The sequence below is a fragment of the Oryctolagus cuniculus genome, chromosome X (genome assembly GCF_051225735.1).
Source record: "Oryctolagus cuniculus isolate XC-2025 breed Fujian yellow rabbit chromosome X, ASM5122573v1, whole genome shotgun sequence".
In the NCBI taxonomy this organism is placed as follows: Eukaryota; Metazoa; Chordata; class Mammalia; order Lagomorpha; family Leporidae; genus Oryctolagus; species Oryctolagus cuniculus.
In genome coordinates this window covers 107719727-107745868 of record NC_142888.1, presented here as the reverse complement: position 1 = coordinate 107745868, position 26142 = coordinate 107719727, and the positions used below count along the sequence as shown (strand labels likewise).

Here is a 26142-nt window from a genome sequence, read left to right as displayed (position 1 = left end):
TATATTTTTATTATCTTAGAAAAAAGCACTTCTGGAGAAAAAAATCGCTCATCATTTACAAAAAATGCAAAGACATGACCTTAAAAGAGGACGAGAAGGAAGTCTATTTTCAGGCAAAGGACAAGATGAAACAGAAGGTGAGAGAGGGAGACAATAAAGACAAAGTAGAAAATGCATACTTAAACATTGAATATTGGTGTCTATAAAAAAAAACCTCTGCTTATACAATGAGGTCAAAGGCCCTTGCAAAGGTAAGTCATATAACCTCATGCTACCTGTTCCAGCTATTGTGGAAGATATTTCCTGGTCACAGCTCTATTGTAAGTACTATATATACACACACACACACATACACACTCATGTATGTATATACAGTATATGTAGAACAGATAAGCTGTCCAGTAGACAAGATTTCCTGTACTGCAGCTTTAAAGAGGAGTCACTAGGAAGAGACAGCACACACACAAAAACAGATAAGATAGGAAGAAAAGAGGCGGCAGAGATAGAGAAATAAGCTGAGGGAAAAAGAAGTTTGAAAGGAGGAACCAGTAAGAAAATAAAATTATAAAATTGAAAGGAAAGAAAGAAATGTTTGACAAAAGGAGCCAGTAAAAGGGAAAAATAGACTGAAAAAAAAGGAGACAAAGAGAAATATGGTTTTTAAAAAGGGATTTGTTTATTTATTTTAAAGGCAGAGTTACAGAGAGGCAGAGAGATAGAGAGAGGTCTTCCATCTGCTGGTTCACTCCCCAAATGGTCACAATGGCTGAAGCTGGGCCGATCCAAAGCCAGGAGCCAGGAGCTCCAGGTCTCCCACACAGGTAAAGGGGCCTAAGCACTTGGGCCACCTTCCACTGCTTTCCCATGCCATATCAGAGAGCTGGATCAGAAGTGAAGGTGGGAGGGTGGTTATGGGGGGGGGAGCCACTATAATCCAAAAGTTGTACTTTAGAAATTTATATTTATTAAATAAAAGTTAAAAAAAAGTGAAGCAGCCAGGACTTAAACCAGCGTTCATATGATGGAATGCCGGCTCTGTGGCTTTACCCACTATACCAGAGTGCCAGCCCTGAGAAATATGTTTTATAAAAGAAAATTTTTATGTTGAAGAACAAGCAAGCAAAGATTATACTAACGTGTATGTAGAGAGGGTAAGCTAGTGAAAGAGAAAAAGGTTTTTTAAAGGGATATAAAAATGAAGACATTTTAAAATATACAAAGCAAGAAATAGAAAAAGTAAGAACAACAGTGGTGAAGAGGAGGCAGTAAGAAAAGATGATACATGACTGGAGCATAGGGAGATTACTGATGCCATAGACAGGAGTGTCAATTGGTAAAGTCAACAACAGGAGTCACTGTGCACTTACTCCTCATGTAGGATCTCTATCCTTAATGTGCTGTGCATTGAGATTTAATGCTATAACGAGTACTCAAACAATATATTTCACTTTGTGTTTCTATGGGGGTGCAAACTGTTGAAATCCTTACTTAATGCATACTAAACTGATCCTCTGTAAAAAAAAAAAAAAAAAAGAAATTATCAATTCCCAACTTGACTCTCACTGGGATTAAACATGACAATAGGTCTGCTCTGATTTCATCATCATTTAAAAAAAAATCATCTATTATTTTTCACTTTATGTTTCTGTGTGGGAGCAAACTGTTGAAATCCATACTTAATGTATACTAAGCTGATCTTCTGTATATTAAGATAATCGAAAATGAATCTTGATGTGAATGGAAGGGGAGAGGGAGTGGGAAAGGGGAGGGTTGTGGGTGGGAAGGACGGTATGTGGGGGAAGCCATTGTAATCCATAAATCGTACTTTGGAAATTTATATTCATTAAATAAAAGTTTAAAAAAAAAAAAGAAAAGATGATACAAAAAGAGTGAAACAGAAAGAAAAAGGGAGAGAGAATAAAGAAAGAGTTAAAAGGAAATTAAATGGAAGAAGCCAGTGGGAAAACAAATTCTGGATGAGGGAGTTGGGGCAGGGCAAGATAAGGGCAAAAAAAGAAATAAGAGACAGGGGATTGGTGGGAAGGAGAAAGGCAGCCAAGCAAAGAAAGAACGATAGTGAAAGAAAGGAAGGCATGCAGAAAAAAAAAAAAAAATGAAACGGGGAGGGAGGGAGCAGGAGCAAAGGGAGAGAAGGTGATAGGGGAAAGTTTATTTTAATTTTTGCAGCAGGAAAAGGTAAAATAAAGGAAACAATAAGAGTGGGTGAGAATTTGAAAAAGAGGAGCCAGTTAGAAAATGAACTACAGTTTGGGGAATGGGAATAATAAAGATTGAAGTAATCAGTAAAACAAAATACTTACTTAAAAAATATCAACAGATCAGTAGATAAAATGGACTTTAAAAAGGAGAAGCCAGTCATGGGAAGCCACGACACTCTGGCAAAAAAAAAAAAAAAAAACCCTAAATGAAAGATCGCTGTGAGTGAGATCCCAGAGGAAAGAACGGGCCATCAAAGAAGGAGGTACCTTTCTCTGAAGAGAGGAGATAACTTCCACTTTGACTATGACCTTGTCTAAATAAGATCAGAGTTGGTGAACTCAAGAGGCTTCCATAGCCTTGGCAGCTCATGACAAGAGCCTAGGGTGATTACTGACATCATAAACAAGAGTGTCAATTGTTAAATCAACAACGGGAGTCACTGTGCACTTACTCCCCACGTAGGATCTCTGTCCTTAATGTGTTGTACAATGTGAATTAACGGTATAACTAGTGCTCAAACAGTACTTTATACTTTGTGTTTCTGTGTGGGTGCAAACTGTTGAAATCTTTACTTAGTATATACTAAGTTGATCTTCTGTATATAAAGATAATTGGAAATGAATCTTGATGTGAATGGAAGGGGAGAGGGAGCAGGAGATGGGAGGGTTGCAGGTGAGAGGGAAGTTATGGGGGGGAAAAGCCACTGTAATCCAAAAGCTGTACTTTGGAAATTTATATTTATTAAATAAAAGTTAAAAAAATAAAAATTTTAAAAAAAGGAGAAGCCCGTGAGAGAAAGCAGTAGAATGGAGATAGACTAAAAGAATACAGTAAAGGAGAAAATAAACAAAAAGGAGGCACTAAGAAAGACATTACAGGAACATAACCAAAGAAAAGTGAGATAGAAGAGAGGGAAAATGAGAAAATGCAAAAAGGAAAGAAAATAGAAGTTTCAAATGAGAAATCAGTAAGAAGACGACAATGAGGAAGCTTTTAAAATAAGGCAGTGATGTTAAATGATAAGTAAATACAGATAGAAAATATGATCAGACTTTGTGAGGGAATGGCCGGTAAGAAAGGCAGTACAGGAAAATACAGAAAGAAACCATGGAATAGAGAGAGGGTAGGAGACAGAGGCACAGGAAAAAGGACCAGAACCATGAGAGTGCATTGGAGGGAATCAGAAGGAAAGTATTAAAAGAGAAGCCTGTAAAAAAAAAAAAATACGGGAAGGAAGACTGAAGGGAGGGAGGGAGGCGTGCAGCAAGGTAAGCTGAGAGAGTGAAAGAAAAGTATGAGGAGATACTGAGGCAAGGAAGGGGGAGGAGAGCGAAGGGCAGGGAATCAAAGGAAAGACAGGGAAAAAGTTGGAGAAGGATCACCCAGTAGGAAAAGAGTAAAATAAAAAAGTAAAGTTAAAAAATAAAACTTGTGGCTGGTGCTGCAGCTCATTTGGCTAATCCTCCGCCGGCGACACCAGCACCCCGGGTTCTAGTCCCGGATGGGGCACTGGATTCTGTCCCGGTTGCTCCTCTTCCAGTCCAGCTCTCTGCTGTGGCCAGGGAGTGCAGTGGAGGATGGCCCAAGTACTTGGGCCCTGCACCCACATGAGAGACCAGGAGGAAGCACCTGGCTCCTGGCCATAGTGGCCGTTTGAGGGGTGAACCAACAGAAGAAAGACCTTTCTCTCTGTCTCTCTCTCTAACTCTGCCTGTCAAAAATAAAATAAAATAAAACTTGTATGCGAAAAGAAGCGGCCATTAAGGAACAATTGTAGAGGGGGGAGGGTGCACAGAGTTTAAAAGGAGACATTGTGAAATGGACACTATGGGAAATGGTGACTTGAACAGCATAGCCCTGACTGTTAATGAAAAACTTAATACATTATCCCTCTTAGTAGTTTTTTTGGCTGTTCTACTTAATATGACTGGTTTAATTCTGTAATTAATACACAGTTATTCTTAAGTGTTGAAAATTAACTGAAATGTGATCCCTGTTAAACATAAGAGTGGGAATAAGAGAGGGAAGAGATGTATAATTTGGGACATGCTCAAGCTGACTTGCCCCAAATGGTAGAGTTAGAAACATACCAGGGGATTCCAATTCAATCCCATCAAGGTGGCATGTACCAATGCCATCTCACTATTCCAAGTGATCAATTTCAGTTCACAATTGATCATAATGAAAGGACTAAGAGTCAAAGGGAGCACATAAACAAGTCTAGTACCTGCTAACACTAACCGATAGAATAAATAAAGGGGAGAGTGATCCAACATGGGAAGTGAGATACTCAGCAGACTCATAGAATGGCAGATGTCCTAAATAGCACTCTGGCCTCAGAATCAGCCCTAAAGGGATTCGGATCTGGCTGAAAAGCCCATGAGAGTATTTCAGGCATGGAAAGCCAAGACACTCTGACAAAAGATCTCTGTGAGTGAGATCCCAGTGGAAAGAACAGGTCTTCAAAGAAGGAGGTACCTTTCTCTGAAGGGAGGAGAGAACTTCCACTTTGACTATGACCTTGTCTAAACAAGATAAGAATCGGAGAACTCAGAGGGCTTCCATAGCCTTGGAAACTCATGACTGGAGCATAGGGAGATTACTGATGCCATAGACAGGAGTGTCAATTGGTAAAGTCAACAACAGGAGTCACTGTGCACTTACTCCTCATGTAGGATCTCTGTCCTTAATGTGCTGTGCATTGAGATTTAATGCTATAACGAGTACTCAAACAATATATTTCACTTTGTGTTTCTATGGGGGTGCAAACTGTTGAAATCTTTACTTAATGTATACTAAACTGATCCTCTGTAAAAAAAAAAAAAAAAGAAAGAAATTATCAACTCCCAACTTGACTCTCACTGGGATTAAACATGACAATAGGTCTGCTCTGATTTCATCATCATTTAAAAAAAATCATCTATTATTTTTCACTTTATGTTTCTGTGTGGGAGCAAACTGTTGAAATCCTTACTTAATGTATACTAAGCTGATCTTCTGTATATTAAGATAATCGAAAATGAATCTTGATGTGAATGGAAGGGGAGAGGGAGTGGGAAAGGGGAGGGTTGTGGGTTGGAGGGACGGTATGGGGGGGAAGCCATTGTAATCCATAAATCGTACTTTGGAAATTTATATTCATTAAATAAAAGTTAAAAAAAAAAGGAGACATTGGTTACTAAGAGTTTAAGATGAGGAGCCCATAAAAAGTAAGGAAAAAAGGGAAGGTGGAGGGAGAGGAGAGATCCAGGGAGGGAGGGAGAGAGGGAAACTAGAGAGAAGGGAAGGAGAAAAGGAACGCAAAGAAAGTGCACACAGTGAAAGAAATGGAGTAGAATTCATAGACAAAGGGACTCCACCAAAAAAAGGGGAGGGGGAGGAATGGAATAAAATTTTAATAAAATAAGTCAGAAAAAAACTAAACAGGAAATGAGATTGTTAACATAGAGGTTTTGAAAAGGAGCAGCCAGTAAGACATCCAAACACAGTGGAGAGGGAGGGATGGATTTTTAAAGGAGAAATTTTTTTGGAGTACAAAGTAGGAACCAACATTATGGCTTAGTGGATTAAGCTGCTGCTGGCATCCTATTTGGGTGTCGGTTTGAGCCATGGCTGCCCCACTTCTGATCCAGCTCCCTGCTATTGCACCTGGAAAAGCAGTGGAAGATGACCCAAGTCCCTGCATCCCTGAACCCATGTGGGAAACCCAGATGGAACTCCTGGCTCCTGGCTTCAGCCTGCCCCAGCCCTGGCTATTGTGACCATTTGGGGAGTGAACCAGTTGATGGAAGATCTCTTTTTCTCTGTCTCCCTCTCTCTCTCTTAACTCTGCCTTTCAAATAAAATAAATACATCTTTTTAAGAGAGTGTAAAATAGACATGATAGATGATTGATTGATGTGATAAACAAGTCTGACTTTAAACAGAATAAACCAGAAAGAAAAAAACAGCACAAGACAAGACTAGGAAAGAGAAGGAAAAAAGTCAAGAACAAAGTTTAAGAAGAGGAGCCATAGAGTGATTTAAAAAAAAAAAAAAAAAGGAAGGGAAGGAGAGAGAAACCTGGGAAGGAGAAGGGGGATGGGACTGGAAGAAGTGAGAGGCTGGGGAAAGCAGAGAGGAATGGAAAGAAGGAAGGCAAAGACAAGAGAAAGTGAAGGTCAGTAAAGGCATGGACAAAAGGAATCAAGAAAGTGTCGCTCCCCGTCTTCGTGGAGGAACGACACAGGACCCTGCGCTGTTCTTTTGTCTGCTCAGCCCTCCCCGGGTTTGCTGCTGGTTCTTCCCAGGTTGGCTACTGTCCCTTCCACCTCCGTGGAAGGGCGGTTCCCCCTGGCCACTTTCCCCACTTCCGCAGGGGAGCGGCACACCGCCAGCCGGCTCTCTCGGGGGCTGCACAGGTGTTCCTTCAGATGTTCCTGGTGCATGTTGTCTCTCTCCTCCTTTATAGTCCTCTTCCACCAATCCCAACTCAGCTGCCCACACGCCGAGTACGCTGCTCTCCTCCAATCAGGAGCAGGATCAGCTCCTGGAGGTCATCACTCAAGTTGGCAAGAGGCAGCTGCGTAGAAGCTGTTTTCTCCTCTCCCAGCGCCATATTGTGGGAGAGCAGATGCATAGAATAAGTCTTAATTCCAGTAACTTAGTCTAGTCCGAGTTGCTCCCAGTTGCTCCCCACAGAAAGAATGGATGAGGGGAGCTAGAAATAAAGCTAAAGTTTCAAAGTGATAGGCCAATAGGAAAAGAGTAAAATGAAGAGTAGGGATAGATGATCCAAAAGGAGCCAGGAAGAAAAGTACAATATGGAGGACGTTTTGGAAAGTCACTTTTTTTAGATTATTTATTTGAAAGAGTTAAACAGAGAGAGGAGAGGCATAGATAGAGAGAAAGGTCTTCCATTTGCTGGTTCACTCCCCAGATGGCCACAACGACCGGAGCTGCACCGATCTGAAGTCAGGAGCCAGGAGCTTCTTCCAGGTCTCCCACATGGGTGCAGGGGCCCAAGGACTTGGGGGCCATCTTCTACTGCTTTCCCAGGCCATAGCAGAGAGCTGGATTGGAAGTGGAGCAGCCAGGACTCGAACCAGTGCCCATGTGGGATGCTGGCACTGCAGGTGGTGGCTTTACCCACTACGCCACAGCGCCAGTCCCTGGTAAATCACTTTAAAAACCATTAAATTGAATTATGTGACTGACAGGTATATAGGTATCTAGATAAAATTCCAAAGTGGAAAAAGTATAAAATACAATAAAATAAAGATAGGTGATTTGATGGCTAAGTAGGTAGATAAAACTTTATCTATTAGCAGATATAAGTAGAAGTATATAAAGCAAGTAAAAGGCAGTACAGAAGACACAGGCCAAGCCTTTGGCGCAGCAGTTAAGATGCTGCTTGAGATACCTGCATTTTGTATTTGAGTTCCTGGGTTCAGATCCTAGTTCTGCTTCCTATTCAAGCTTCCTGCTAGTGCACACCCTAGGAGGCAGCAGGTGATGGCTCAAGGACTCGAATCACTCATGTGGGAGATCCAAATGGAGTTCCTGGTTCCTCGCTCCCACCTGGCCCAGCCTCAAGTGGGCATTTTGAAAGTGAACCAGTGGATGGAAGATCTGTGTGCCTATCTGTGTCTCTGCCCTTCAAATAAATATAAATATTTCTTGAAAAAATAAGACAATGTAGACACAAAAGAACTACAGAAATAGAAGGAAAAGGATTTAAACACAGGAGCCAATGAATGTAAAAAGGGGAAGAATAGAATGTATGAAAATACTAGGAAACCAAAAAGGGTTGCGGGGAGGATGAGAGGGGTGAAAATGCCTACAGGCAAGCAAACAGAAGGCAAGGAAAGCCTGAGAGTGAGAGGAAGTGACCAAGAGACTTATAGAATGGGAAAGAGGGAGGGAGGAAAGAAGGGAAAGGGAGCAGGCAAGAAGGAAAAGTAGAAAATATAAAAGGGATGAGAATAGGGGAAAGTAACTTTTATTTTTATTTGAAAGGCAGAGACACAAAGGGAGTAGCAGAAAGAGCTTCTATTCACTGGTTCACTCTCCAGATGCCCTCAACAGTCAAGACTGAGCCAGGATGAAGCCAGAAACCTTGAACTCCATCTGGGTCTCCATGTGGGTGGCAGGGACCTAAGTACTTGAGCATCGCCTGCTGCCTCAGAGAGAGTGAATTATCAGGAATCTGAGTTGATAGCAGAAGCAGGACTCAATCTGAGGCACTCTGATAAGGGATGCAGGTGTCCAAAGTGGCTGCGGAACAACAGCCCCCCTAAAAGAGAACAATCTGAGAAAGTGAGTTACCACCCTAAATCTCTGTATATGAAATGAGAGGCAGAGGTGAAGACTTTAAAAGGCCAAAAGCAGTAATGTACAGAAAAGAAAGTTGAGAAAGAAAGAAGTGCTTAAAATGAACCAGTATAAAGAAGAATGGTAGGCAAGCAAGCCCTAAGGTGGACGAATGGGGAAAGAAAGGGGAGGAGAGGAAGAATGAGACATAGGCCGGCAAAGAAGAGACATGCAGAAAGTGGATAAAAGATGAATGAAAAGCAGAAAAAAATGATAAAGGAAGACTCAGGTAATGAAAAAGAGATTAATTGTGAGAATGAGGGGTTTGAAAAGGAAAAGCTAGTGAGAAAATCAAACACAATTGTGTGTAGAAGCGAGAGCTTTAAAGATAGAAGGAGAAAAAGATTAAGCTAGGATGATCGATGATAGATACATAGATCAAACTGTTTTTAAAGATTTATTTATTTGTTTGAAAGAGTTACAGAGAGAGAGAGAGAGAGGTCTTACATCTGATGGTTCACTCCCCAATTGGCCACAATGGCTGCGCTGATCTGAAGCCAGGAGCCAGGAGCCTACCCTGGGCGCCCATATGGGATGCCAGTGCCTCAGGCCAGGGCGTTAAACCCACTGCGCCATAGCGCCGGCCCCAGATCAAATTTTAAAAGGAGAAACCAGACCAAAATGGATAGAAAATTATAAAAACAAGAGCCAAGGGAGGAGAGAAAAGCAAAAGAGGAGAGTACGTCAGAAAATCAGACCTGGGCAGTGAAGTGCTAAAACAGATTTTATTCAAGACTGAAGAGATCTCAGGGTAGAACTGGCTCAAGTCTTAAATACAACAAGGAATAGTGGGAATTTATAGCCAGGGAGCAGGGAGAGGTCAGTGAGTGGAAGATCAGGAGAGGAAACAGCAGAGTGGGCAGTGGGATTCTCTCTAAACCAACCCAACAGGATCTAACAGGATTCTTGTTAAAGGCAGAGGCCAAGGTGGGCACAAAAGGTGAATGAAGAGGAAACAGGGTGAGGATTCTTGCTAAAACTGGATTTTTTGCTAAGAAGTGTACCTGTGGCCGAAGGAGAAACTTAGGCTGCCTAACTAAAAGTTTGATCAAGCCAAGAATTTTTGTCAGTAGAAGGGGAGAAGGAGAAAAAGAAAACAGACATCTGTAAAATTAATGGGTGAGTCAAGTAGGATAAGGTGAAATAGATAGATTTTTTGAGAGAGGGGAGCTTGTAATGTGGAACTATTAACTCAAATATAATTGTGGGGATGAGAGATTTAAAGAGTAGACACGATTAAGAGTAAAATAATGAATAGAAGAGGTAGATGACTGGTGGATACATGGATGGATACACAGGTAGGTAGGTAGGACTTTATAAAGAAACCAGTGAAGATGATATAAAATGATAGGGCTTAACAGAGAGTAACACAAAAGTGTTAAAAAAAAGAAGGTAAAATAAGCAGGCAAGCAAAGAAACCTGGAGGAAATGTGAAAGATGAGTCAGAAGAGAGAAAGGGAGGGGACAAAACAAATTTAAATTATATAGGTAAGTAGAGGAAAAGTAAAATAAAGAAGACGAAAATGAAGCGTGATAGAGATAGGGAACAGATATTGTAAAGGAGGAACCGGTAAGAAAATCAAATACAATATGGAGAGAAAGGGAAGAGGGATAGAAAATGAAGTTCATATAAAAGCATTGCATCAAAGAATGGTAGGGATATAGACAGTTGATATACACATATAGGTAGGTATAGAGCTTAAAGGGGGAGACAGCAGGAAGTACAGAAAGTGAAAGGGAAGGAAAGAAAGTATCAAGAATGATCCAGTTTGAAACTAGTAAAAGAGAAGGAAAGGAAGAATAGAAGAAAGGAGAGCAGAAAGAAAGAAAAAAGTTTATAAAGGATGAGTCCATATAGAACAAGATTAATTAAAGAAGGAGAGAGATGGTGAGAATGACGGGAAAGAGCTGGTAAAAAAAGTCAGTCGTATGCTGGAGGACTGATTGTAAAAGTAGGAGTAGAAAAAGGTAAGTAAAATTAGCTGAGTAGATAGCCAGGTAGGCAGTTGACTGATTCACTAGTTGGACATAAAAGATAGGGACTAATAAAAAAAGAATGTACTAAAATGATAAGGAGAGAGACATTAAAAGAAATAGAACACAATAGGATAAAGAATAATACAGGCAAGCAGGATGGAAAGAGAGAATGAAGGTTGGGAATGGAGGACAGGAAGATAGATCTATAAAGAAGTCAGCCAAAAATACAATAAAATAAAGCTGGATGACAGGTAAGTTGATAGATAGATATGTAGATATATTTAAAGAAGGGACAAGAAGACTATTAAAAATGTAAAGTGTAAAGTAAGGTTTGAGAGAGAGAGCTTTTTAAAAAATGATGTATTTATTTGAGAGGTAGAGTTATAGAGAGAGAGGAGGAGAGACAAAAAGAGATTTTCCATCTGCTGGTTCACTCCCTAAATGGCCACAATGGTCAGGGCTGGGCCAGGCCTAAGCCAGGAGCCAGGAGCCAGGAGCTTTATCCAGGTCTCACACGTGGATGCAGGGGCCCAAGTACTTGGGCCATCTTCTCTGCTTTCCCCGGCCATTAGCAAGGAGCTGGATTGGAAGTAGGGCAGCCAGGACGTGAACTGGCACCCATGTAGGATGCTAGCAGCACGAATAGTGACCTTACCCACTCACCACTATGCTTGCCCTGAGAAACAACTTTTTCTAAAAAGTATAAGATAGAGGGAGTATAGTTTATTGTGTGTTTTATAAAGAACCACAAAAGAGGGGTTTGAAGTTTTTCTTAAGTGTTGAAACTTAACTAAAAAGTGATCCCTGTTAAATATAAGAGTGGGAATAAGAGAGGGAAGAGATGAACAATTTGGGACATGCTCAATCGGACTTGCCCCAAGGCATTCAGATCTGGCTGAAAAGCCCATGAGAGTATTTCAGGCATGGAAAGCCAAGACACTCTGTCAAAAAAAAAATGACCTAAATGAAAGATCTCTGCGAGTGAGATCCCAGTTGAAAGAACAGGTCTTCAAAGAAGGAGGTACCTTTCTCTGAAGGGAGGAGAGAACTTCCACTCTGACTATGACCTTGTCTAAATATGATCAGAGTCAGTGAACTCAAAAGGCTTCCATAGCCTTGGCAACTCATGATACCATAAATAAGAGTGTCAATTTGTTAAGTCAACAACAGGAGTCACTGTGCACTTACTCCTCATGTAGGATCTCTGTCCTTAATTTGCTGTACATTGTGATTTAATGCTATAACTAGTACTCAAACAGTATTTTTCACTTGGTGTTTCTATGTGGGTGCAAACTATTGAAATCTTTACTTAATATATGTGAAACTGATCTTCTGTATATAAAGAGAATTGAAAATGAATCTTGATGTGAATGGAAGGGGAGAGGGAGCGGGAAAGGGGAGGGTTGTGGGTGGGAGGGAAGTTATGGGGGGGAGCCATTGTAATCCATAAGCTGTACTTTGGAAATTTATATTCACTAAATAAAGTTAAAAAAAAAAAAGAGGGGTTTGAAAGTTCCAGGTGCAGATAATAAACTTTTAAGGATATAGAAGTACAAATTGCCCTGATTTAATCATTACACATTGTGTACATGTTTTGAAATATCATGCTGTACCCCATAAATGTGTGCAATTGTTAAGTGTCACTTGAAAAAGACTAAAAAGACTAAAAAGACTAAAAGTGGCATAGCAGGTTAAGCCACTGCCTGTGACACCAGCATCCCATATAGACGCCAGTTTGTGTCCCAGCTGTTCCACTTCTGATCCAGCTCCCTGCTAATGGTCTGGGAAAGCAGCAGAAGATGACCCAAGTGTCTGGGCCCCTGCACCCACATGGGAGACACAGAAGAAGCTCCTGGCTCCTGGCTCCAGCCTGGCTCAGCCCTGGCAGTTGTGGCCATCTGGGAAGTGAACCAATGGATGGACGATTTCTCTGTCCCTCTTTCTCTGTAATTCTTTCAAATAAATAAATAATCTTTGTAAAAACAACTTAAGATATAAGGAGAAAGGAGTAGGAAGGAAGGGAAGAAGGCAGGGAATAGGAGAGGTAGGAAGAGAAGTGGAGGATAAAGGCAGCAAGTGTATAGGCTCACAGAGAAAGAATGAATATGCCAGAGACAGGTACTAAAGATTAAAAGCTGGAAGAAAGGAAGGAGGCAAAGAAGGAAGGAAGAGAAGGAAGGAAAGAATTTGTAAAGGAATTAAGCTAGGAAAGTAGTAAAAAAAAGAATGAGACAGAGAAGACTTTAAAAGGAGAAATGATATTTGTGGAGGACAGACAGATCTAAAAAGAAACCAGTTGAAAATAGAGTAGAAAAAATACAGGGTCTGGCACTGTGGTGTAGTAGGCTGAGCCTCTGTCTGTGGCACTGGCATACCATATGGGGGCTGGTCCATAACTCAGCTGCTCCTCTTCCAATCCAGCTATCTGTTTTTGGCCTGGAAGAGCAGTGGAGGCTGGTCCAAGTGCTTTAGACCCCTGCACCCACATGGGAGACCCAGAAGAAGTTTCGGGATCCTGGCTTTGCATTTGCCCAGCTTCAGCTGTTGCAGCCATTTGGGGGGTGAACCAGCAGGTGGAAGACCTTTCTCTCTATGACTCTTCCTGTCAAATAAATGAATCAGATATTTAAAAAAATACAGATAAGATGATAGCTAGGTGATAGAGTAGTAAAAAAGATGTTTTAAGAGGGTTAATTAATTTCTAAAATGTAAAATAAAGGAGGAAATATACGGATGAGAGGAAGGGAGGGAGAGAAGGAAACAGGAAGAGCATTGCTGCACAAGTTGGACAGGGCCAGTAAGAATAAAATATACAAAAAAAAGATGAAAAGACAGAAAAACAAGAGACAGAGAAAACCAAAAAAGTGTTAAAAATTAGAAGCCTGTATGAAGATTTTACACAAGAGAAAAGGAAGTTCTAAAACAAGAGGCCAGTAAGTTTAAGAGACATCTAAAAAAGAGCGAATAAGAAAATATTAAAATGATAAAAGGAAAGTGGCAAAGAGGGAGAGATGTTTAACAAGCAAGGGTCAAGAAGAAATACTATTGTAAATAATGAAGCAACAAAATGAGAAAGAAATTTCTAAGAGGGAGAGCCAATTGTACTTCTTTTTTTTTAAATAAAGATTTTATGGCCTGCGCCGCGGCTCACTAGGCTAATCCTCCGCCTTGCGGTGCCGGCACACCGCCCTGTCGGGGCGCCGGATTCTGTCCCGGTTGCCCCTCTTCCAGGCCAGCTCTCTGCTGTGGCCAGGGAGTGCAGTGGAGGATGGCCCAAGTGCTTGGGCCCTGCACCCCATGGGAGACCAGGAGAAGTACCTGGCTCCTGCCATCGGATCAGCGCGGTGCGCCGGCCGCAGCGTGCCAGCCGCGGCGGCCATTGGAGGGTGAACCAACAGCAAAGGAAGACCTTTCTCTCTGTCTCTCTCTCTCTCACTGTCCACTCTGCCTGTCAAAAAAATTTTAAAAAAATTTAAAAATAAATAAAGATTTTATTTCTTTGAAAGAGTTACAGAGAAGGAGAGAGGGAGGGAGGGAAAGAGAGAGAGAGAGATCTTCCATCCACTGGTTCACTCCACAGTTGGCCTCAACAGCCAGGGCTGGGTCAGGCCAACCCAGGAGCCAGGATCTTCATCTGGGTCTCTGACATGGGTGGCAGGGGCCCAAGGACTTGGGTCATCTTCTGCTGCTTTTGCAGGTGCACTAGCAGGGAACTGGCTTGGAAGTGGAGCAGCTGGGACATGAACCAGCTCTCAGTTTTATTTTGTATTTGTTGAACTCTAGTGGAGAATTAAATCTTTCACCATAATGTACATTAAAAATGTGTTATCTTGGTGCTGGCATAGTGGCATAGCTGGTTAACCCACCATCTGAGCTGCCATCATCCCATATGAGTGCCAGTTCGTATCCCACCTGCTTCACTTCCAATCCAGCTCCCTGCTAAAGTGCCCAAGAAAGCAGTGGAAGATGGCCCAAGTACTTGGGCCCCTGCCACCCATGTGAGAGACCTGGAAGAAGCTCCTGACTCCTGGCTTTGGCCTGGCCCAGCTGTGGCTGTTGAGGCCATTTGGGGAGTGAAACAGCAAATGGAAGATCTCTCCCTTTCTCTTTTTCTCCCTCTCTCTCTGTAATTCTGCCTTTCAAATAAATAAATAAATCTTTAAAAGATGTTATATTAAAAATAATAAATAAAATATTAAGTTAAAAAAACAAAGATGAAGGTAATTAACAAAAGCAATTACTTATGAGTTTAGCTTTGCTCACATAGGATGCTGGCATCATAGGTGGCAGCTTAACCTGCTGCTCCACGATGAAGGCCCTCTGTTAAACTTTTTTAAAAGATTTATTTATTTATTTGAAAGTCAGAGTTACACAGAGAGAGAAGGAGAGGCAGAGAGAGAGAGAGAGAGAGGTCTTCCATCTGCTGGTTCACTCCCCATATGGCTGCAACAGCCAGAGCTGGGCTGATTCGAAGCCAGGAGCCAGGAGCTTCTTCCGGGTCTCCCACGTGGGTTCAGGGGCCGAAGTACTTGGGCCATCTTCTACTGCTTTCCTAGGCCATAGCAGAGAGCTGGATTGGAAGTGGAGCAGCCGGGTCTTGAACTGGTGCCCATATGGGATGCCGGCACTGCAGGCGGCAGCTTAAGCCACTACGCCACAGTGCTGGCCCCTGTTAAACTTTTTAAAAAGAAAATTTAAAGGACTAATTAATAAGAAAAAGTAAAGGAGAAAATATGACAGGGAGGAAGGAAAGGATAGGAAGGGAAAAGAAGGAAAGGAGCTGATGAGAATAAAGTATGTAAAAATGGTAAACATTGGAAGCTGGTAGGAAAACTATACAACAGGGAAACAAAAAGTTTTAAAAAGGAAGAGGTGATAAAATATATTTGAGAAAGATTAAGTAAAAGATAAATGCATTTTTGAGTCTAAATATGATGAGAGTCAATAGAGAAATATGTTTAATAAGGAAGTTTCAAGAAGAAAATACCACTGCAATAAATAATGAAAGCAAGAGCAAGAATGAAATCAGTTCTAAAAGGAGTCAATCAAGAAAACAGTGGAAAAAAAACAAAAGTTAAATAAAGTGAGAGCGAAAGAGGGAAGAAAGGAGGAAGAATGGAGAGGAGTGCAGGAAAAGGAATAAAGAGAAAAGGGAGATACAAGAAGAAACAATTTTAAGTGAGAATGTGTACAAGAGAAAGTTTGAAAGGTGGTGCTGGTAAGAATTGACATTAGAGGGAAGAAGGGGCAGTAGGAAAAGCTTGCAGTGAAACCAGGAGACTAAGGTTGTGCCTCTGTGATAATAGATGTCTTTAGCAGCGGTGTTGCTCTCTCCATCTTGTCCTATTAGCTTCTGCTTCCAATTGAAATAAAGTTTCGTGACCACCTCAAATCCTTTTGAAAAAAATATATAAGTGAGTTTATGTTCACAATGTTACAGAGTTGACAAAAGAGGATGGCTATTTTACATATGATATTGATTTATACCACTATAATAAGCTCTCATCTTTTACCATGCAGACACCAAGCAATGCACAACTTAAAATGCTAATAAATTAAACACAATACAATGGTAATTTGGAATCCTTTTGTCTTTCTAAATTTTCATTTATTATTTTCATTTTATTTGAAAGACACAGACCGACAGAGATCTCCCATCTGCTGATTCACTCCCTAAATGCCTACAATGGCCTAAGCTGGGCCAGGCAAAAACCGGGAACCAGGAACTCAATCCAGGTTTCCCACGTGGGTTGCAAAGACCCAAGTACTTGAGCCGTCATCACCTGATGTTCTCCCAGGGGCTGCATTAGAATGAAGCTGGAATTGGCAAGGGAGCCAGGACTTGAACCCTAGATACTCTGATATGGGATGTGGGCATCCCAAGAGGCAGTTTAACCCTGCCCCAAATGCCTGCCCCTCTATCTTTAAATAGAATCAGGAGCTATTATCACTTTTTTCCAACACGAAGACTAGCATGGGGCTACTTCTACCAGGTGGTGAGAAACAACCAAGGATTGTTAGTGAAACTGTAGCCTAAAGGATCTCCAGCACAGCTATGACGTTGGTCTGCATCCTGCACAGAGGAAAGGCCACGTTCTCCTGGAGCAAGATGTAGTTTTTCCTTTCTCCCAGAAGACAACTCTGTGTCAGTAGAGCTAAAGTATATCTTTAGTTAGACAAGATAATGTTACAAAAGTAATCCTGCTACACCTCCATCACCTCTGTCTCCTGAGTCTCTGAGCTTTGGCACTGTTGACTTTTGGGGTCATAATGTCCTCTGTCATTTGTGGGGGCTGTCCTGTGCATGATAGGATGTTTAGCAATGTTCCTGGCCTCTACTCAGAAACACCCCACCACCACCACTATTTGTGACAATCAAAAATATCCCCAGTCAGATATCCTCTGGAGAAAAGAATCACCTCCCATTGAGAACCTTTGTCTTCTCCAACTATACCCGCCCAACCCTATATACAGATTGGCATGTAGCTCTCCTCTTAATGGGCATGAAAGGATAAATAAAATATATCTGAGATAATTTTGTCATGTTTACTATTAAAATGTGTTGTTAATGTCTCTAAGCTTTTCTAGAGATGAAGAAAGTGCTGCCAGTGGCCAGAAATCACATCAAGGACACCAAGGCCAAAAATGTAATTGAAATGTTATGACTAGGAATTAGCAATTTGTGGAAGGACTGGATTTCATAGTGACTTCTGATTATAATGTAGATAAATCCTCTATCACTTCCTCCACACTCCCATGAGCCAGACAACCCACATTCTGCAGCTGATAACTCTCCAAGCTTAGAACAGAGCCCTGACTTTCCAGACCCTGCTCCTGATGTGTCCGTATACATTTCCATTCCCAAGATGATCCTGTGATTCACTGGCTGTTGCTGCTGCTGCTGCCACCCCTTGCTTTCTGCCTTCTAGGAAAGCATGTGCCTGCATCTCACTCATTCCATCTAGAAACCATCCTTGGAGATTGTGGACCACAGGTTCTGTTGACACTTCTGAAGCCCATGGCCCTTAGGGACCTAGCAAGAACTAAGACTCCTGCCAGTGCTCTTTCTCAAAAGGCTGCCCTTCCTTTGCCTTCGGGCATTTCAGACCTGCAGCAACTTACGCCACTTCACTGGAAGCAGAAATATTGCATAATGAGACATTTTCCTACAGCAGTGGAGCATCTCCCACTCTTGGTCTTCTGTTCCTTTCAGAAAAGCCCAGCTGATTAGTAGCTGTGTTGTCATTTGAGCATTTCAGCCTACTTCCTGAGTAGGTATTAAAATACGTGTAGGGCCCGCACTATTTGCTGGATGTGTTTCTTCCTTCCCTGCACTTTCTGGCTCAGTCATTGGTATCTCTAACACATTTCTCTGTGTTCTGCCTTTGTGGGGCCCTCAAAATGGCTCAAACTTTGAGAGAGACTCCCTAGTCTTTATGCTTCTTCCCCAAAGGTGTGTCCAGATGTCTGGCTTAAATGTTCTTACTCCTTCAAGTATCAGCATCATGGTCATGATCATTATGATGATCACCTAGGAACTTATTATGAATGCATATTCTTAGGCACCCCAGACCTACTGAATCAGAATCTGTGTTTAACTAGAACCCCAGCTGCTCTTCATGCCCATTACAGTTTGGCAGGCACTGGTTTCCACAGCCTTATGAAAGAAGAATATAGTCAGAGTGCTTGGATGAAATGTTCTCTGTCCCTGTCTGAACTCAAAGATTGCCTGCTGGTCTTTAGAGTTGAACCTGCCACTGGTGCATGATATATCTCTTTGGGCTTAGTAGAGCCCTCTGGTTTTCAGATTTCACCATCCACTCCAATTCTGGCTGGCTACTCCATAACATTCAAGTTAGAACCCTCTTACCTCCATGATGGTGACTCCCCCTGGCAAGCTCACCAGACTCTCATCCCTTTCTGGGCCATGTCCACACTACTTGGAAACCAAGAGTGGCTTAAGAAGGCAAAACCTTAGTGAGATCCTTGCTGTGCTTGTCTGCATTGCAGCGCCAAGTTGCTGTGGAAGAAGAGACAAGGGTGCAGGGATAGCCTAAGAAATCATGCTGAGTGAAATAAGCCAGTCCCAAAGGGACAAATATCATATGTTCTCCCTGATTGGTGACAACTAACTGAGCACCTAAAAGGAAGCCTGTTGAAGTGAAATGGACACCATGAGAAACAATGACTTGATCAGCCCTTGTCCTGACTGTCCAGGAACAACTTACTATTTTATTCCTTTTAGTATTTTTTTTGTTCTACTTAATACCATTGGTTGAACTCTTTAATTAACACACAATTATTATTAGACGTTTAAAATTAACTGAAAAGTGATCCTTGTTAAATATGAGTGGGAATAAGAGAGGGAGGAGATGTACAGTTTGGCAAATGCTCACTCAGACTTAACCCTAATGGTAGAGCTAGAAACATGCCAGGGGATTCCAATTCAATCCCCTCAAGGTGGCATGTACCAATGCCATCTCACTAGTCCAAGTGATCAGTTTAAGTTCATAATTGATCAAAAAGTTAGTATTAAGTGTCAAAGAGATTACATAAATAAGACCAGTGTCTGCAAATAATTGATAGAATTAAAAAGGAGAGAATGAGCCTACATGGGAAGCAGGATGCACAGCAGACTCATAAAATGGCAAATGCCCTAAATAGCACTTTGGCCTCAGATTCAGCCCTTAAGGCATTTGGATCTGGCTGAAAAGCCCATGAGAGTATTTCAGGCATGGAAAGCCAAGACACTGTGGCAAAAAAATGACCTAAATGAAAGATCTCTGTGAGTGAGATCCCAGCGGAAAGAACGGGCCATCAAAGAAGGAGGTACCTTTCTCTGAAGGAAGGTGAGAACTTTCATTTTGACTATGACCTTGTCTAAATAAGATTGGAGTTGGTGAACTCAAGAGGCTTCCATAGCTTTGGCAGCTCATGACAAGAGCTTTGGGTGATTACTGACATCATAAATAAGAGTGTCAATTGTTAAATCAATAACGGGAGTCACTGTGCACCTACTCCCCATGTAGGATCTCTGTCCTTAATGTGTTCTACTATACAAATTAACGGTAAAACTACTGCTCAAACAGTACTCTATACTTTGTGTGTCTGTGTGGGTGAAGTCTGTTGAAATCTTTACTTAGTATATACTATGTTGATCTTCTGTATATAAAGATAATTGGAAATGAATCTTGATGAAGAATGGGATGGGAGAGGGAGTGGGAGATGGGATGGTTGGGGGTGGGAGGGAGGTTAGGGGGGAAAAGCCCACTATAATTCAAATGCTGTACTTTGGAAATTTATATTTATTAAATAAAAGTTAAAAAAAAAGAAATCTCTTTCAAAGAACTCTGCATGGAGAGTGGAACAGTAGTCCCCCTTTTTGGTTCTCCATGTTAACCACTTACCAGAGGCAACCAAAGACCAGAGTAAGACAAGTGGAAAGCCACATCTGGTTTCTTTTTGCTAATTCTTTTTTTCTTTTTTCCAGCTTCTTTCCCACCATTCTTCCATCTTTCCACTGTCTCAGAACTGCCAAACACGTGGCCTTTCCCAACTTTCCCTAAATCAAATTCCTCTTATTCCCTGACTCCACATAACTGTAAATGATGGATAAAAGTATCCCAGGACACCACAGGAGAACTGTCAGCTCAGCACATCAGGCTGTTGCTACACAAAAAGGAAGATAAAATTTAGATAAATTCTTGAGACAGTTGCTTGATTTACATGGCTTATTGTCTCATTGTATCATCCTGAGTTTGGATGACAGGTGCTAACTACTACCTTGGTGTTTATCATTGGCATTCTTCCAGTTACAAATTTTAATTTCCCCTCCCCTACCTGCACCCTCAGACAGCAGATGCCTTTGAAAAACTAAAGGTACTTAAAAGTAAAAAAAATTATAAAATCATATAAAAATTTTCAAATAATTACCTTGTTGTACAATGGTTGTTTCACATCCGTCAGCTCCAAAAGCAAGCGCAGAAAAATACTGGTTGCCACATCTGTATCTTGAAGGCATGCTTATTGTAAAAAAAAAAGGTGCTAACTACAGGAAAAAAAGATAAACACACACATATATAATGTGACAGCCTAATAAGATGGGCAAAATGCATTAACAGATGTTTTATTGAAGAAGATATATGAGGGTACTTCAAAAAGTTAATAGAAAAATGTAATTAAAGGGTAAATTTATTTTGGTGCAAAAAATTAGATCCGTACATAGGTTTTTTCAGAACATGCATTTCCTGTGAAATGTGATGGTACTATTATACAGATGACAAATAAGGAAGAGCTGTTTAACATTATTAGTCATTAGAGAAATGCAAACTAAACCACAATGAGATACTACTACATACCAGCAAAATGGCTAGAATTTGAGCAGTTGATCATACCAAGTATTTGCAAGGATATGGGGCAACTAGAACTGTTACCCTGCTGTTAGGAATGCAAATGGTACAACCACTGTGGAAAATACTTTGACAACTTGAACTTATAGCTGTTATATGACCCAGCTGTTTCACTATGCCCCCCCAAAAGCAAAAATGTATGTCCACAGAGAGTTGTACACCAATGTTCATAATAGTGTTATCCATAATATCCCAGACTGGAATCAACCCAAATGTCCTTGAGTGGGTAAGTGGCTAAACCATGATGTATATGTAACATAGAATACTGCTCTGTAATAAAAAGGAATGAATTATTAATACAGGCAACAATATTGATGAATCTCAAAATAATTACACTGAAGGAAAGAAGCCAGACCACAAAAAAGGGTATAAACTGATTCCGTTTGAATAAAATTCTTGAAAATGGAGACCAATTTATACTGACAGCAAGATCAGTGATTGCCTGGGGTCCAGGATAGAGAAGGGACACAGGGAAACTTAGGGGTGATGGAAATGTTTCCTATCTTGATTGTGATGATGGCTTGAGGATTTATACATATGACGAAATTGAACAAATTCCGCTTTTAAATGTGTGCATTTTATTGTACTTTATTTTTTAATAAAATTTTTTAAAATATTGTTTCCTTTTCATTTACTTTTAGGATCAGTTCACTATTCTCATAATACTAACAAGATTTCTGCTAAAAAACCAACAACCTCATTCTCTCAGAAGGAAGCACAACAAAAGGTTGAAAGTTTTTTGTTCCAGATTTTGTGTATTGATCATTAATTTATCTGGTTAACTTTTATTTCTAAGGGCTATCCCCTTCCCCGGCTTTGGACTCACTGAATAGTGATCTTGGGATCCTACACAGTCTTAACCCTCTCCCTGGCAAGGAAGGTGCTAAGTCAGCTTCATGCTGAATATACTATGCAGCTCAGCAGAAACAAACTTAAACATTTGACACCGATGATGACAATAACAGCTGACATTGATTGAGATCCTACTGTGAGCCAAGGATCACAGTACAAGGAAGGGAGAACAGGAAACATGGGTGACATAGGGTGCAAAGGTCAGACACACACTTGAATGAGCAGAGTTTTGATTTGTACAAAATGCTGTGGGAACACAGGTTTACAGACTAGCCCTGCCAGAGAGGTCTTAAAAGGCTTTATTAAAGGAGGATTTAACTGAGTCTTAAAATGTGAGTGAGAATTTCTGGATGAATAGACATATGAGGATATAGTGAGGCAATTTCACACAAACTAAAAGCATGGAGGTGTAAGCCAGCATAGCCAGGGGAGTACAGAAAAAGAGACTGGATGGTAGGCTGAAGCTAGAGCCTTGTATATCTTGCTGAAGTATGAATTTATCCTCTCCATTGTAAAGAGCCTTTGAAGGTTTTTCAGTAGAGATATGAAATAAGAATGATTGGATTCTTAAAAGATAACTCCAGTTGCAGTATATGAGATATGTAGTAAAGAGAAGAGCTCAGAGACAAGATAGTTGCAAGTCTACTGGTATAGTCCAGATAAAAATGATAAGGGCCCACACTAAGGCATTGCAGTGTGGGTGAACAAGAGACCACAGATTCATAATATTTCAGAATTAGGCTGTGTTGGGACTTGGTGACTCAATGTATGTATGAATTCAGAGAGGGTGGTGATGATGATGGTTCACGTTTTATGATAGGTTTTAATAAATGGGATGTCTTTTCTTTGTGGCACCATAGTGCTCAGGCTGACCTCTATCTCAGAATTTGTCACACAGTGTCATATTTGTCTGCTCTACTTGGTGATAAGCTTCTTGGGGACAGAAATGTCTTATTTCAGTTCCAAGCATTATGTTCAATAAGCATTAGATGTAATTGCATTGGCCTTATTTGAAATAAATGGAGCAAGTCTGACCTTTTTAGAATGGAGTACTGGGTGGGTTGCCATGCCTTTAGCCAAAATATGTAATACAGGAAGAGGAGTGAGTTTTGAAAGATGGGAGTACATGGGTACACAATAAGCTTCATTTTGAACTAGTTAAGTTTTAGTACCTGTGAGAGAGATCCAGTATGAGGTAAATTTAGCATTGAGACCAGTGCTTAGGAAAGAGGTAGGAAATCGGAAGAGGGTATTGAACTAACTGGACTGTTCTAAAGTAGGCAGAATTCTCTTTTAGGAGCTTAATTACTAATGAATGTTTTTCCCTTGGATGTTAAACCACACAGAAAGATAAAGAAATTACAAACACATCAGATCCTGTAAATGTCAAAGGTAAGAAAATGAAGCATATTCATAATTGCTCTGCTATTTTTCAGTTAAATAATTGGTTTTGTCATAGTTTTTCAAGTAATGTTTTTGTACTCATTATAAAACTGCTTATTTTGCTACAGGAAGACAAAAATTATTCATTTTTGTAAATATTAGTATCCTACATTTTTTGAGTAATTGTTGGTTGCCTAGGGCCTTTGGAATTTGCAAATTTGTGGAGAAGTTAGAGACACTACTGTGGCTGCCTATATGGATAGGCTAAGTAAGTTCCAGACAGATAGTGATTTGGGAGTCTTGGTGCAAAGAATTCTTCCCAAGAAGACCCCTACCTTCCAATGCTATCCTTTCTCCCAAAACATAAAATTACATCCCATTTCCCATCTCCCCAGGAAAGTTGGACTAGTGGATAGCTAAGTCTGCTGCTTTCTGCAAAATATTTCTATGCATATTCTATAGACCTATATACACCAAGAATAGTGGGACATTTTCATCTGGGTGGCCAATAAAGTACCTCAAATCTAATATGCACAAACCTAAATTCATCATCTTTCAGTCACTCTAAAAAATCTGTTCCTTGTTCATCCCAATTTTATTCTGAAACAAAACCTGACTCAATCTTTGTCACATTTTGTCCAATCTATTTCTTATTTTTATTAAAGATTTATGTATTTATTTGAAATAGTAACAGAGAGAGACCGAGAGCCAGAGAGAAAGAAAAAAAATATCTTCCATCTGCTGATTGACTCCCCAGATGGCTGCAATGGCCAGGGCTGGGCCAGGCTAAAGCCAGGAGCCAGGAACTTCTTTTAGATGTCCCACATGGGAGCAGGGACCCAAGCACTTAGGCCATCTTCTGCTACTTTCTCAGGCACATTAACAGGGAATGGATTGGAAGTGGAGCAGCTGGGACTCGAACCAGCACCCATATTGGATGCCGGCATAGCAGGCAGCAGCTTTACTAGCTATACCACAACGTTGGCCAACCCCCTAATGTATTTATTAAACTCTCTCGTAACTTTCCTCTCCTTCCCATTTGTGCCACCCTACCCATAACTATTGTGATAGTTTGCCTCCAATTTTTTCTTCTTCCTTTTAACCTATTCTATGTTTTACTGCAGATATAATTTTCCCAAAGTTTCAGCTTTGGATATATAATCCCTCTACTTGAACATTCCCAGTGGCTCCTACTTAATAAAGTGTTAAATTAGTTCCTTCTGGCAGGAACAGAAGATGTGAGGGGAGAATGAGTAGGCAAAGGAAATTAGGGCCACAGGTTAGAGAGTTCAGGCTTATTCCTGTGGGTAGTGGTGAGCCACTGGAAGATTGTAGGCAGGGGAATCCAAAAAGTCAAATCATCTTACCACTGGAGCTACTGCTTTAACTTGCATAAGTAAATACATCCTTGACTACAATAATTCCAGACATTCTAACAGCCGAGCAAAGAGAACTGTGTCATTTTCTCTTATTTAATGGTGTCTCTTCTTTCCCCCAGGAGTGAAAAGAACCCAAATTCATGCTTCTACCAAGGCAACAAATTTCCCCAGACAATCTGTACAACATATTCTGAAAGAAGAGGCAAGTAACACTTGTTTTGTACTAGATGCAGGCAGAACAAATGCACAGAAATTATTATCAAGATTGGTACAAAACAGTTTCATCCATTATTCCCTGACATTAGCCACTATCCATATTAAAATTTTATTTTAACAAAGTGAAATGCAAACCCCATCATAGTCCTAGGCTAATTCAACTCTAGTTATGTTAGTGTTGCCATACGGTCAGTGTGGAGAATACCAGGAACAGTTTGTAAGTCAGCAAAAGCAAAGTGATGAGCTTGAAATTTAAAATTTGTTAGACAAATCCAATCTGCATCACAGCCTTGACTCCATTAGCACTGTATCAACTGATTCGAATTCTCTAAAAAGTTAATATGGCTTGAGAGAGATTTCATCAAGCAGAAAATTTTCTGCATTCTTTCCAAATGAACTCAACTAAAATAGAAAATGGCATCATTTGCCATATTGTATGCTAAAGACATAGTAAATGACCGACTCACTAATATGTAACCACTAAAATGTCACATGTTAGTCATAGTATGCTTCTCTGTGTAAACCAACATCTACAAACCACCTGTTGGTATGCAGTGCACTATGCTACTGTTTCAACACCCATGATCAACAAGCTCAGTATCCAAAGACAGAAATTTAACTACTTTGAGATGTTTTAGTTGCTGCACATCAGGAATTACTTTTTTCAACAGCCTTAGTATATAGCAAGAAAAAACACTTTTCCATGGATGGCAAACTTAATACAACATAGCCTAGTCAACGAAGAGTCAATTAACAAATTAAGATCACCAGTTTTTAAAAGTCTTTGAAATATGTTGGATAATACGAGTGTATCAGATGGTCACAAATATCTCTTATTTTGAGAAATAGCATGAACACTAATAGGATAGAATGCAATCCTGTTTTTTGTCTTGTTTCATCTATCCCATCAATGTCAAGAAATACACTTCTGGTGGCTTGTGTTCAATTTTCAGGCCTGAAAAAAATAAAGTCTGCTCTGTTGGATTTATTTGTCTCTATTATTACCCAGACAGGTAAAGGTCTTGGCCAAGTGAAAGAGTCACATTCTGTGTGTGCATAGAACCTGTTCTCTGCCTTCCAGCTCTCTAAGAGTGCTTCTTCTATAGTTAGCTTCATTTAAAAATTATATACATTCTTTTAGCTGTCCCATTGATTGCCTTTCTTGATGATCAGTGCATTCCTCAGTTACTGTTAGAATACTAACGGTCTCTCCAACCCTTTGAATTCCACCAATAAAACGTGGGGATTAATGTAGGGGTCCCTTTTCTCCCAGCCAGTTCTTTTGAGGCTGAAATTAGCCCTTTTGAGGACATCATTGGGACTGCCCAAGCTAGGCAGCCTCATTTTCCTACTTC

At 40.6% G+C, this 26142-nt stretch overlaps 1 protein-coding gene across 4 annotated transcripts in view; it reads left to right on the top strand.

The window, feature by feature from the left end:
• The window catches only part of LOC108178739 (fibrous sheath-interacting protein 2), a 31180-nt gene extending 5414 nt beyond the window's left edge, over positions 1-25766 (top strand). For 3 of the 4 annotated variants that reach the window (XM_017349849.4, XM_089323900.1, XM_089323901.1), the window contains 4 exons: positions 20-137; positions 21599-21684; positions 23156-23201; positions 24691-25026. In XM_017349849.4, coding sequence (XP_017205338.4) covers positions 20-137; positions 21599-21684; positions 23156-23201; positions 24691-24905 — 465 coding nt within the window. In that variant the 3' untranslated portion in view covers positions 24906-25026. Of the gene's footprint in view, positions 1-19; positions 138-21598; positions 21685-23155; positions 23202-24690 lie in introns of all 4 variants that reach the window. The other variant, XM_051827511.3, reaches the window with a different exon arrangement.
• The last annotated feature ends 376 nt before the right edge of the window (positions 25767-26142 follow it).